Below are 13,450 nucleotides of genomic sequence, written 5' to 3'. Positions count from 1 at the left end.
CAATTAATGCAAGAAATTATAATAATAAGAATTCGAATACATTATGTAGCTTTTGCAAGCGGTATGGTCACACACGCGATAGATGTTTTAAATTGCAAAACAAAAATAAAGCCGATTCCAATAATAAGAAATCGGAATTTCATGGAACCAAAAATGGCGGAAAACCTGCTCGAGATTGCATGATCGCCGATTCTACAAAATCTCGTAAATCACACGAAGATCTTTCCTCCCCTCCCGCGGCGCCAGTTGATCAAAACGTCTCAAGGTTAACCGAAAGAAACTTTATTGCGAATCCAATTCATTTTTCCGAACAAAAAACAATTGAAATTGTTCTTTATTTGGATTGTGGTTGTAGCTCCCATATGTTTTCTGATGAGGTGTTATTTTCGGAATTAAAGTATAACAAACAAATCCTTATCTGATATAGTTTTAGTGGATAGAAGAATTTTGAAGTCAAAGGCCATTGGAACTGTAAATCTCGATTTGAATGATGAATACGGTCTGCAAAATATCAGTTTGACCAATGTTTATTTTGTTCCAGAATTAAAAAGTAATTTAATATCCGTGAAGAAGATAACAAGCAAGGGATTCTCTGTACTTTTCGAAAAAGAACATTGTTTCGTGAAAAAGAATAATGAGATAATTATGCATGCGCATTCTGATAATGACAGTTTATACAAAATTGTTTTAAATCAACACGCAGAAAACGCTAATATTGCAGTTGAATGCAAAAATAAAAATTGTATCTGAATATGGCATTCAAGATTAGGTCATAGAAGCTATGACGCAATCAAGTAACTCGTACGCGAAGATCTTGCTGATGGAATTAAATTGGATAATTGTTGTCATAGTAACAATTGTCCAGAATGTATTAAAAATAAAATGCAGCAACTTCCATATCCAAAAGTTTCTGATGCGCGCAAGTAAAGCACTGGAACTCATACACAGTGACGTTTGCTCTATGCCCACTCCCAGTATTCGTGGAAAGCACCATTTTGTCACATTTATCGATGATTATACTAGATACACCGTCATATACTTACTTGCTAAAAAGAGCGAAGTTCTTTGTAAATTAAAGGACTTTGTAGGCATGACAAAAAATAAATTTGGAAGAACTATACAGACTCTCCGAACTGATAACAGCGGTGAATACATAAATAGTGAAATGGAAGATTTTTTTTATATAGGAACGGTATCAAACATCAACTCAGCGTTCCGTTTTTACCGGCTCAAAACGGAGTAAGTGAACGAAAGAACAGAAGTCTTACAGAGATGACTAGATGCCTGCTGTCCCAGTGCAAACTACCAAATCAATTTTGGGGTGAAGCTGTTATTACTGCAAACTACATTCAGAACAGACTTCCAACTAGAGCTTGCAAGAAGACGCCATATGAACTTTGGAGCGGAAGAAGGCCAAATTTAGCTCATATGAAACAATTCGGTTGCACAGCCTATGCGTACGTACATAAGGAAAACAGAAGAAAGTTAGATGAGAAAGCAATTGAAGAAACTTTCGTTGGTTATGATCAACGTTCTAAAGGATACAGAATATACACCGGTGGAAATCGTATAATTGTCAGTAGAAGCGTAAAATTTATCGAAGACTGCTCGATAACTGATAGCGTTAAACTTTCATCTCCTCCACCAGTCGAAGATTCACTCGAAGATAAAGAATATGATGATAAATCTGTGGATGAATCCGAAATGACATCTGAAGAAGAGCAAATACCCGAAGAGAAGCCTAGACGATTAAAAAGAAAAACCAAAGGAAAACCACCAGATCGCTTAGGATTTCTTGCCGATGATGAACTTAAAAATGTTCCAGAAAATTTCGAAGATGTAGTTAAAATGAATCCAGCAGGAAAAGAAAATTGGCTTCAAGCAATAAATGAAGAAATCGAATCCTTGTCCCAGAATAAAACTTGGGAGTTGGTTGATCTTCCACCTGGAAAGAAAGCCATTGGAAATCGATGGGTATTTAAGCTGAAGAAGAATGAAAACGGAACAGTAACACGTTGCAAAGCGCACCTTGTTGTAAAAGGTTATAGTGAAAAATTTGGAATTGATTATGAACACACTTTTGCCCCAACAGTGAAATATACAACAATCAGAACCTTTCTAGCAGTCGCAGCATACGAAAAAATGCAAGTGAGACACGCTGTTACCACTGCATTCCTTCATGGCGATTTAGAAGAAGACTTGTACATGAAACAACCAGAAGGTTATGTCGATCCAAAGCATAAGGATAAGGTTTGCAAATTGAAGAAAGCAATATATGGATTGAAACAAGCAGCTAGAGCTTGGAATAAAAGAATTGAAGAAATTCTAAAGAATGAAGATATTTCTCAAAGTATTGCAGATCCATGTCTATTTTTAAAAAATGATGGAAACGACAGAATAATGACCATAATCTACGTCGACGATATACTTATAGCATGTAAAAATGAAGATAAAATTGCAAAATTAATCAAACAACTGAACAAATTCTTCGAACTGAAAGATTTAGGAGAAGTAAGAAATTACTTGGGAATCAACATTGAAAGAGATGGAGACAAATTTCTACTAAACCAAAAATCAAAAAATTGAAAAAGAAATTTAGTCCAGATATAGGCCAGTGGTTGGGGAGTGAAAAAAGGTCGAATACGGAAGTAATTGGTGGAAAGCTGGAAATTGTTTTAATTTATGCCGTATGGGTCTGTAATGACCATACTAAGTTTTCCCCCTTCTACTAAGTGAGCTTTCGCCACAGCGTCCAAATTAGTGCCAAAAAACACCTGTTTTTTCATTAGTGTTAAAATATCTCAAAAATGGCTCTTAAAACGATAAAAAATACATGCAGGTTTCTTGTAGAGCACAAAATACTGAACAAAAGGAGTACCTATAACCTGCATTTTTGTTAAATATTAAGCTCACAACTCTATTTCAAAAATTGGCTTAAATTACTAATTAAGCGCTTAAAGCCAGAACGCACCTCGTTCCTACGCTCCCTAACGTAAAAAAATGGCAGGAAAACTTTATTATGTTCATTATTGTAATAGAAATATATCGTAGGTGGAATAAAGGTACGAATGAGAAGGAAGGAAGTTGAAAGTAAGGAGGGAGGGGGGGAAACGCGTATCCAGGTTAATTATGCTAACCCCTTCCCACTCCCACCGGCTCTCCCTTTCTCCACTGAAATACCTTCGTTCCCTCCCTTCCGTCCACTCACCCCTTTCTTAGAGGCCGAATAAACCATTTTATGCTGATATTTCTCCCATTTGCTAAAAATTCCGGAGGGTGGTTTCTTAAAATCGAAGTTTTAATGCATTTACAATGGGAAACTATTATACAATATATTTAAAAAAACAGCTTTTATGGCTAAGAAGTTGTTTAATTATATCACCCTCTCAATAATTAACGATTCGTTTTGACACAATAACCATTTAAAAAAAACTAAAAAAGCGGGGGACGACATATTTACCGTTAAGTTTGTTATAATCTTTTATAAATTCTTCGTGGATTTTCCTCGAAATCATTTAAAACCTATCATTCAGATACAGTAATGTTCTTTTTTTTTTAATGTACATAATAGCCAGAATATTTAACTCAGAATATTTAACTGTTCTTGCGAAATAATTTAGCAAGAAGGAATTCAAAATTCTTAATATTGAAAATGAAAGTTCATTGTTGCCTGCTTACATGCTATATCATTTTGAAAAATCCCCATAAGTTTGCTGTGTGATACAATAACTGAAATAAATTTAATCAAATTTCATGCATCTGAAATCAAAAACTGAAGATACGATCTAGTTTATTCTTAAAACGATGTTTGCAATGTGCAATTATGAAATAAAACTCTAGTAAACTTTCCAGCTGCAATATGCAATCGAAAATCTTATCCTGAATAATTGGTAACAGATCCTAAATTATCGACGAACTTGACTGCAAGCGTCGAGATAACAGAAAATTTGGTGTGCCAGGCTTGTAGAGTGAATTAAGATTTTTTCTTAGAAATGGTAACATTGAGGGGAATTAGCGACTTCCGGTTATACATTTATTTTTTAGCTTGACGCAAGGACGAAACATCTCATATAGAACACAGGCTTATACACAGGTAGGAATTGCTTTTTAATAACTCATAGAGTGTTCATCTGCAGTTCATCAAGAATCACAAAACAGATATAACACCTGGTTTCCCTAAAAATGATTTTTGCAGCGTTGGAAGTGCTTAGTGACCATAATGTCCTTTGCGTTTTGTACAGACCATTCTTGCTCTCTTATGGCAGTAATGGTGTGTGTCAGAAGCTGTTCTGTTGAAATCTATCCCATTCGAACAAAATTAAATACCGTTACTTAAAATTTATTTTAAAAAAATGAATGTGTCGAAGTTCCGGGGAGGAATTTAACCCAGGACCCCCTCCCCCCCTCCCCTCCTCCATGGATATGCCACTGAGTTGCTGTATTGATTTCGAAGTCAAGTTAACTCTGTGCTTGCGTGAGTGAACTTTTTGAGAGGAACATGGCTGACTTGTGCGTGATTTGCGATAAATCATACACTGAAGGTGATGTGATTGAAGTCAAAGAACGTGGTATTCAAAAATTTGTTGAAAGCAGCCATAGAAGAAGAGACGGAAAGCATATCAAATTCAAAGAGCTTACAATGGTGCAAGTGCATATAAAATGCCAAAAATCCTACACCAGGAGCCAAAGTATTATTGCTGCCGAAAAAGAAAAGGTAAAAGTTTGCATAACGCGATCAGATTTACAGAACTTTGACTTTAAAACACACTGTGTACTTTGTGGTAAGGACGCATCACAAGAATTCCTCCAACTTGAAATGAAAAAACCAGTTAACAGACGTGAAAAAGTTCATCGTGTAGAAACAACAGAATTTAGGAATCAAGTTTTAAAAGCTGCTCAGAAGAGAGGTGATAAGTGGAGTGAAGAGGTCACCTTTCGAATCACACCTGTAAGTGAACTTGTGAAAGTAGAAGGCAGGTATCACAGTTCGTGTTTCAAAAATTTTTTGAAAATTACAACTGGTGCTGCTCCTGGCCGCCCTCCAGTCGATGAGGTCACCGCTGCTTTTGAACATGTTTGCCGACATTTGGAGGGAAATGAAGATGAATGCCAGTTTTCCTTGAAAGACATATTGAAAGATTTTAAAGGGCATATTCCAAGCGAAAAGGCATTGAAAAAAAGGTTGCAAGACAAATATGGCCAAGACATCATTATAACCGCAGGAAAAAATAGAGAACCAATAATCTGTTTCCGCAATACGGGGTACAAGATTCTTTCAAATAAGTGGAATGAATCACGGAATAAAGATGAACGAGTGGAACGCCTTCGTGTCGTGGAAGCAGCTGCTGGCATTATACTGGAAGACATGAGGTCCATGATACATTCAATGGATCAATACCCAAAACCAGATAGTTTTCTTAGTGATATAGGAGAGGTAATACCTGAATCACTGATGACCTTTCTAGAAAAAATTATAATGAAGGGTAAACGTGCAAACGAAGATAAATGGCGCGTAAAAATTCTTGCAATTGGTCATGCTATTACTGCAGCTGCAAGGCCTAGATCTTTCATATCCTCCTTACAGGTTGGTCTTGGTGCCTTACTTTACAAAAATCATGGATCAAAAGACCTTATAAATTTGCTTTATGCCATGGGGTTTTGCAGCAATTATGAAGAAGTGAGATTGTTTGAGTTGTCTTGTCTAAGTCATCCACTAAGCGCAGTGATGCCTGGATCATTTTCTCAGTACGTCTTTGATAATGCAGATGTGAATGTTGACACTTTAGATGGATCTAGCACTTTGCATGCGATGGGAGGAATTCAGTGTGTGACGCCTGCAACTACTGCCTATTCAGATAAAAAAATTGATAGGCTGAAGAAAATCAAGACAGCTGATGTCGTCGAAGAATTTCCTGCTATCCGAATTCAACCATTTCAAAAAACACATGGACTTAAAAATGAAGTAATTCATGATTTAGATGAAATAAACCCTATTTCACATGCTGTCACACTTTTACCAAGTGATTTTGCATGGATTCTGGCCAAGTGGAAAGGATTGAGTGTTGCAGGCTGGAATGGCTTCATGGAAAAAAACACCTCTGTCAACGCTTACTCAAAATCACGCATTTTGTATCTGCCTTTCATCAATGCTCCACCAAGCAGCTATGACACCATTCATACAGCACTTCTCTTTGCCATCGATAAATGTAAGTCTTCAAATCAAAAATGTTGCTTTGTAACTTTTGATCAACCGTTATACATGAAAGGTCGAGAAATTGTTGCTTCAAATCCTGAATTTAGTTCAGTTGTGCTGAGGCTTGGTGGTTTTCATCTCATCATGTCTTACCTGGGCACCATTGGCTATGTAATGGATGGTAGTGGATTACAAGACGTATTCAACATCATATATGCAGCTGGGTCTACTGACAAAATGCTGTCAGGGCACGCCTATTCAAGAGCTGTTAGGGCTCATATATTGGTTCATCTGGCAATGACCAAATTAATTCTCTCTCAAATGATTATAACTACAGACGAGCATGCATCAATTGAGAAAGTTCTCTGCAATATTGATACGATTCACACATCAGACCCAACTATCGCAAGTTTGATTGGAAAGTGCACACAAAAACTGAGTGAACTTGAGAAAAATGGACCTACATCTAAACTATGGGTTCAGTACCTCCGCATGGTTACCATAATGAAACAATTTATATTTGCAGAAAGAAGTGGAAACTGGGATATGCATCTAAAATCCATACAGATGATGCTACCCTATTTCCATTCAAGTGGACATTTGTTATATGCAAAATCCTGCCACCTTTATTTGCAAGATATGATTGATCTAAAAGTCAGACTTGATCAGAATGACTACAATAAGTTTGTTACTGAAGGGTTTTTCACAATTAGACGCTCGGATAAATTTTGGTGCGGTCTTTGGACAGATATGACGATAGAGCAAACTCTAATGAGATCTATGAAGTCTACCGGAGGGTTGACTCGAGGACGAGGCATTTCTGACAGTACAATGGCCAAATGGATTCTCTCCATGCCAATTCTTGTAGAAGTTTCTCAGAAAGTTGAGGAGTTTTGTAACTTATCATTCGTCTCGACTGAACAGCATGCGGATGCTAGGGATTCAAGAATCACAAGAGACGAGGCAGATTAATATGTTGTGTGTGAAACTTCAAAAAGAAGGTTTTGTTGTGAAGCAAGCGGATGAAAATGCAGACTACCTTATAATTGAAACTGCTAAAGAAATCGAAAATGAGTCTGAATGTGTCATAGTTGTGGGTGAAGACGTCGACCTTTTAGTAATAATGGCAGCAACCACTACTTCGAGAAATATTTTTTTCTTGAAGCCTGGCAGAGGCAACGTAAAAGACACTTTATACTGTGCAGCAACTCTGAACATAGCTCCATACATCAGAGAAAATATTTTATTTCTCCACGCTTTCAGTGGTTGCGATACAACATCTGCTCTTTTTAGACAAGGGAAAAAGAAATTTGTCAAGATCTTGAACTGTACAGTGTTACAACAAACTGTAAAAGTTTTCCGTAATGAAAATGCATCCCCTGATAGCATTGATGAAGCAGGGCAAAAAACTTTGATAGCATTATATGGGGGAAAGGACAGTGAAGAAACATTAAATTCCTTGAGGTTTAAGCTTTTTAAAAAATCACTAATAAAAAGTACTTTTAATTTAGCCGCTCTTCCTCCCACTGCAGCAGCAGCAGCACGTGAGCACTCTTTCCGTACATTTTTGCAAATTCAATATTGGAGTGGATTCACGAAAAGCCCCTTAGATTGGGGCTGGAAAAAAATAAGCATGGACTATTCCCAGTCGCAACCCGCAAAGAACCAGCTCCTTTAGAATTTCTCTCCACGATTTCGTGTAAGTGCAAAAAAGGCTGTACTCTGGCGTGTAGCTGTAGAAAAGCGGGCATCAACTGCTCTGCAATATGCTACAGCTGCAGAGGGCACGCATGCACCAACTCTCCGGAGGATGATGACGGCACTTCAAACTCAACTAACTTAGAAGCGGAAATTGATATACTGGAGGACAATTTAGAAGAAGTTGACTCATTGGAGGAGCGATATGATCATTTGCAAAATAATGAAAGTGGCAATGACCAAACTGACACTGACATTTGCAACACACTTTCAGCGTCAAGAAAAAAAATTAAGTTCATTTAACTGTTTATTTTACGTGTAACAAAATTGTTTATGTTAAATTTCATTAAGCTAGAAAATTATTGTAGTTTTTATCACAATTCCACACAATGTGAAACTTTCACATGTTGTCAAATGTTTTAGCGATGCTCAACGTATCATTTTAGGTGACCCATATGTATATATTGCATTTTACTTTTAATATCTAATGTCTTTCTTTATTTAACATAAGAAAATAAGAGCTGTTTTGAAATCTGGAATGTTGCGGTTTGTACCTCACGTTTTCGTAATTAAATATATTTTCTACAATTACGTGTCTAGTACCTTTTTAATTACTCTTATCTGTGTGTTAATTTGATCAATATTTCATTTTGCACTACTAGAATGCAAAAATTGAGTGTTCATTGAAATAAGTCTGACTGTTTATTTATCGTCAATAGTTAGATAAAAAGAAGATTACTTTTTATGAGTGGTATATGAATACTGTTTCGAGTATAATTTCATCATACATACTCTGAGAAGCGAATTTTGCATTTCTGAACTTATTTTCTTTTATACTATTTTTAATTTCTTAGAAGAATTACTTTTAAGAATTACTTAGATATAAAAGCTGTGTTGTTAAATATATTGTATAATAGTTTCCCATTGGAAATGCATTAAAATTTCGATTGTAAGAAACCACCCTCCGGAATTTTTAGCGAATGGGAGAAATTTCAGCATAAAAAGGTTTATTCGGCCTCTAAGAAAGGGGTGAGTGGACGGAAGGGAGGGAACGAAGGTATTTCAGTGGAGAAAGGGAGAGCCGGTGGGAGTGGGAAGGGGTTAGCATAATTAACCTGGATACGCGTTTCCCCCCCTCCCTCCTTACTTTCAACTTCCTTCCTTCTCATTCATACTTTTATTCCACCTACGATATATTTCTATTACAATAATGAACATAATAAAGTTTTCCTGCCATTTTTTTACGTTAGGGAGCGTAGGAACGAGGTGCGTTCTGGCTTTAAGCGCTTAATTAGTAATTTAAGCCAATTTTTGAAATAGAGTTGTGAGCTTAATATTTAACAAAAATGCAGGTTGTAGGTACTCATTTTGTTCAGTATTTTGTGCTCTACAAGAAACCTGCACGTATTTTTGGTCGTTTTAAGAGCCATTTTTGAGATATTTTAACACTAATGAAAAAACAGGTGTTTTTTGGCACTAATTTGGACGCTGTGGCGAAAGCTCACTTAGTAGAAGGGGGAAAACTTAGTATGGTCATTACAGACCCATACGGCATAAATTAAAACAATTTCCAGCTTTCCACCAATTACTTCCGTATTCAACTACCCAACCACTGGGCTAATATCGAAAAGCCTTCTTATACACCAATGGACACATCTTATCCAAAAGAAGAGGATTCCTCTCTCCCACAAGTTGATAACACGCAATACAGACAAGCAATTGGAGCTTTACTTTATATAGCTACAATAACCAGACCGGACATTACCTTCACTGTGAACATATTAAGCAGGAAGAATGAATCTCCCAATGAAAAGGATTGGAAAGCAGTTCTAAGAGTCATTGAATATTTGGACTCAACGAAGGACATTTATTTACAAATTGACTCTAGCAGCCCACCAACTCTTACCTGTTACACAGATGCTGATTTTGCATCTGACCTTGCCACTACAAAATCAACAGGGGGTACTGTATTTTTCTTAGGGAACAATCTTATATTTTGGTCCACTAAGAGACAAAATTGTGTTTCATTATCTTCAACCGAGTCTGAGCTCATTTCTGCAGCCAATGCTGCTCAAGAGCTGAAATGGATATTAGATTTACTTAGTGATTTTGACCTAATTCAAAAATTGCCTGTTAAAATGTTTGAGGATAACAAATCAACAATTTCTTTAATTCAACATGGGAAAATGAATACTAGGTTAAAGCATCTTAACGTAAAATATTTCTTTTTGAGGGAAATGGAAGAAAATAAAATAATTAAGATAACCTATTGCAACATTAACTGTATGATTGCAGATATTTTTACAAAACCTTTGCCTAAGCCGAAGTTTATTGACTTTAGAAATAAGTTAAATTTAGTTTAAGTTTTGTAATTTGAATATACGATTAAGGGGGGAAATGTTGTACTCTAATCATATATTCAAATAGATAAATCATTTCTGCACAGCGATACAATCTCGAAAGGCCAAGGTCACTCTGACCTCATACTTATCCTTCCCACAATTCCCTTCTTCCCCTTTCAATAGTTTTTTTTTATTATTCTTTGTTCTCTTGATGTAGTGTGTGTATCTGTTTTTGTGCTCTATGGAATATATTTTATAATATGTGTACATTTAGTTTTTAGTCATTCCTAATTAAATCTTTACGTGTTGTTCGTCTATTCATCTATTGACTGTTCTTCATGCATTCAGAAAACTCAACTATCACACCGCTGCCTATCGAGATAAGAAAAGGTAAGCCAACCTTTCCTTACAACAATAACGAGGTTCGACTGTACTTTAATAATATTTTATACACCCAAATAAAACTTACGAATGCAGTAGATCAATTAGCTTTTCATACACAGAAAGAAGTTCTTCATTATGTTCTTCCTTTTCTTGTTTCTCGTAAAAACTGCATAGACCCTATTCAAGTATAATGAATCAATGATGACAACTGCATGTAATTAAAACATGTAAAGGACATAGTTTACTTCTTCTTAAAATACTAAAAATCTAATCTAAAATAGCCAAAAATATGTCGATTGAGAGAAAATTAGTTCTTGTTTTCAAATAATGAATAATTTGGATACAAGAAATTACCAACCAAAAAACAGTAAGAGAAGAATTAGTAGTGAAAATAAATTTTTTTTCAGAAATCGCGATTGCAAAAACTAACCCTTTACAAAAATCTCACTCGCAGAAATCATACCTTTACAAAAATCGCGATCGTAAAAACAAAACCTTTTGTACAAAACTCTAAACACCACATTTCTGGTTGTGAACGTTTTTTCATTTCATTTTCCCACTTTTTAGACCAGTTTTTAAAAAATAAAAGCAATAAAATTTTCCTTTTTTTCCCGATAAAGCGAATTTTAATTTTTTTTTTCTTTTGACAATTTTTTCCCCAAGAGAAAAAATGAAAAAAACAAGGAAAGAAAACATTTTTACTTATTTCAGTTACATTTACTACAATAGTTGCCATTTTTTACAACTGCATGCATAATAGTCGTTTTTTCCCATATTTTGATTAAAATAGTCCCCCTAGTCACCTTTTCTGTCAAAATAGTTGATTTGTCGCAATTGGCACCCCTGCCCCCCCCCCCCGTTATTGCTGCACCCCCAGATTTCACAGCCTAAATTCACCTATGAGTCCCCCCCCCCCTGGCAAATTACCCAAATGACGCCCTCCCTCCTACATTTTGAGCTGCATAGACCCTTAAATGGCAATACATGGTCCATGGGGGTGATACATGGTCTTTAGAAAAGCAGACTGACTGTCTTGCACTTGACAGCTTATATAACTTACCTGGTTGCAGAACTTTCTCCAACAGTATGCGATGTTGATCAAAAGATGAAAAAATAGTCTGCCAGATAAACCAACATTAAAATACTTGTTAAATCTAAATCAGCACCGAGATATGCTTAAAAATAACATGCTAATAATACAAGTACATGCTACCTGTGGATTATATCCCAGAAAATATGGTACAAATCTTCATTAGCTGAAATTTAAGATTCTTATTTCTTTATTTTTTCTCCTTCAACTACGAAATAATCTGCTAACTTTCTTAAACATCTGTCGCATGTCATGCTGTTTCTGCTATCGGGTATTTTATTTAATTTAATGATAATAATTTAAAAAGTCAATGAACAAATTTTTTTGCTTAAAAAATCACATATGTTTGCTTTCTTAAGCAACAAAATTTTATTCATAACATTTTAAAATTATTATTTTTTAATGAAATATATTACTTTTCTTTTGATTCCACATAAAAAAACATCAAAGAGCCTTGCTAAACCAAAGTACTGAAAACCATAAAGGTATAAATAATTTTCTTCACCAGAAATTTGTTAATAACATTATAAAACATGAAGTCTTTTGTAACACTTTCTGGGCTAGATTTTACTGCAAATATTATTCGAAATTTTCGTAATAATATTGATGTAAAATAAATGGCACATAGTTTGAAAATTAGACCTTGAAGAAAAAGGGAAGTAGAGAGATGAATTTTACCTGCCATGCTAAGAGTTGGTCTGGTGATATCTCAATTGCCTTTCTAAAAGCTGCTTCACCTTGTTCGGGCTCATCCAGTTCTTGAGCTGCTGCTCCAACAAATACCCATGCATTGTAGTTATTTTTGTCAGTCTTAAGAACAGTCTGTAAAAAGTAATGGCATTAAAAGGATAATAATGGAATGGGTTCAGGATAAATTTTATGAGACTTTAGCACTCAAAATGTAAAACTTGGCATTCTGTGCCAAATCACAATGCAAATCATGGCATCATGCCAACTGATAACAATATGATACTATACTTAAAAATGGAAATGGTCAGAAAACTGGAAATTGTGGGAAGTTTTTTTTTTTTTTTTCCAAATGGGTTTATTATTAACTTCTGAAAAAAATGGAAGTTTCCCAGCATAATGTTTTCCAGCATCCTGTCGACAGCGAAGTATTTTCTGTGAGAAAGGGTCAAAAGGGAGTGCGGGAAATTATAGACCTGTGAGTCTAACTTTGGTGGTTTGCAAAATTTTTGAAACATTGATAAAAATTAAGATAGTAATTTTTTTAGAGACTAATAATCTATTGACTAGTTTTCAGTAGCCAATAGATAATCACCGCTCTCAAATATTTTAATACTATTAATATTTTATATTTTATTTTATGACAACAAATAGCACCTATAGTCCTATAAATTCTATAATTAAATAACAAGGTACAGTATTGTTGAACTCATTTTATTCCAGAAAGTGTTATTTCAGTAGTCCTGAGTAATTTTCAGAAAACTGCAACTTTATTTATTTTTTTTTTTTTTTTTTTAATGGTTTTCATCAAGATTGCAGAAAAAAAATTGAACTCCTTTCTAAAAAGCTCTTTTAATTCACAATAATTGGTATTTTTTTTCATTTTTTGTCAAAAAGAAAAAAATATGACATCACTTCTTCAGACCAAAAAGGCAGGGTGAGGTTGGTACACTCTTTGTAGAGCATGTTGGACTGGACCAACCTACCATAGTTTAACACTAGAATTACGAGAGGGGTCATTTTGACACCAATCAAACTTTTTTTGCTAACTACTCC

General features: G+C 35.2%; 1 protein-coding gene across 1 annotated transcript in view; it reads right to left on the bottom strand.

Annotated features, from left to right (window-relative positions):
- Window positions 1–13,450, bottom strand: part of LOC129230668 (tetratricopeptide repeat protein 37-like) — a 138,001-nt gene that overhangs the window by 110,652 nt on the left and 13,899 nt on the right. The window contains exons 3-4 of the mRNA XM_054865085.1: window positions 12,386–12,529; window positions 10,703–10,794 (exon numbers count right to left, since the gene is read on the bottom strand). Coding sequence (XP_054721060.1) covers window positions 10,703–10,794; window positions 12,386–12,529 — 236 coding nt within the window. The remainder of the gene's footprint in view (window positions 1–10,702; window positions 10,795–12,385; window positions 12,530–13,450) is intronic.

Source organism: Uloborus diversus, chromosome 1, assembly GCF_026930045.1.
Source record: "Uloborus diversus isolate 005 chromosome 1, Udiv.v.3.1, whole genome shotgun sequence".
NCBI classification, from domain to species: domain Eukaryota; kingdom Metazoa; phylum Arthropoda; class Arachnida; order Araneae; family Uloboridae; genus Uloborus; species Uloborus diversus.
This window is presented reverse-complemented; position numbering and strand designations above follow the sequence as displayed.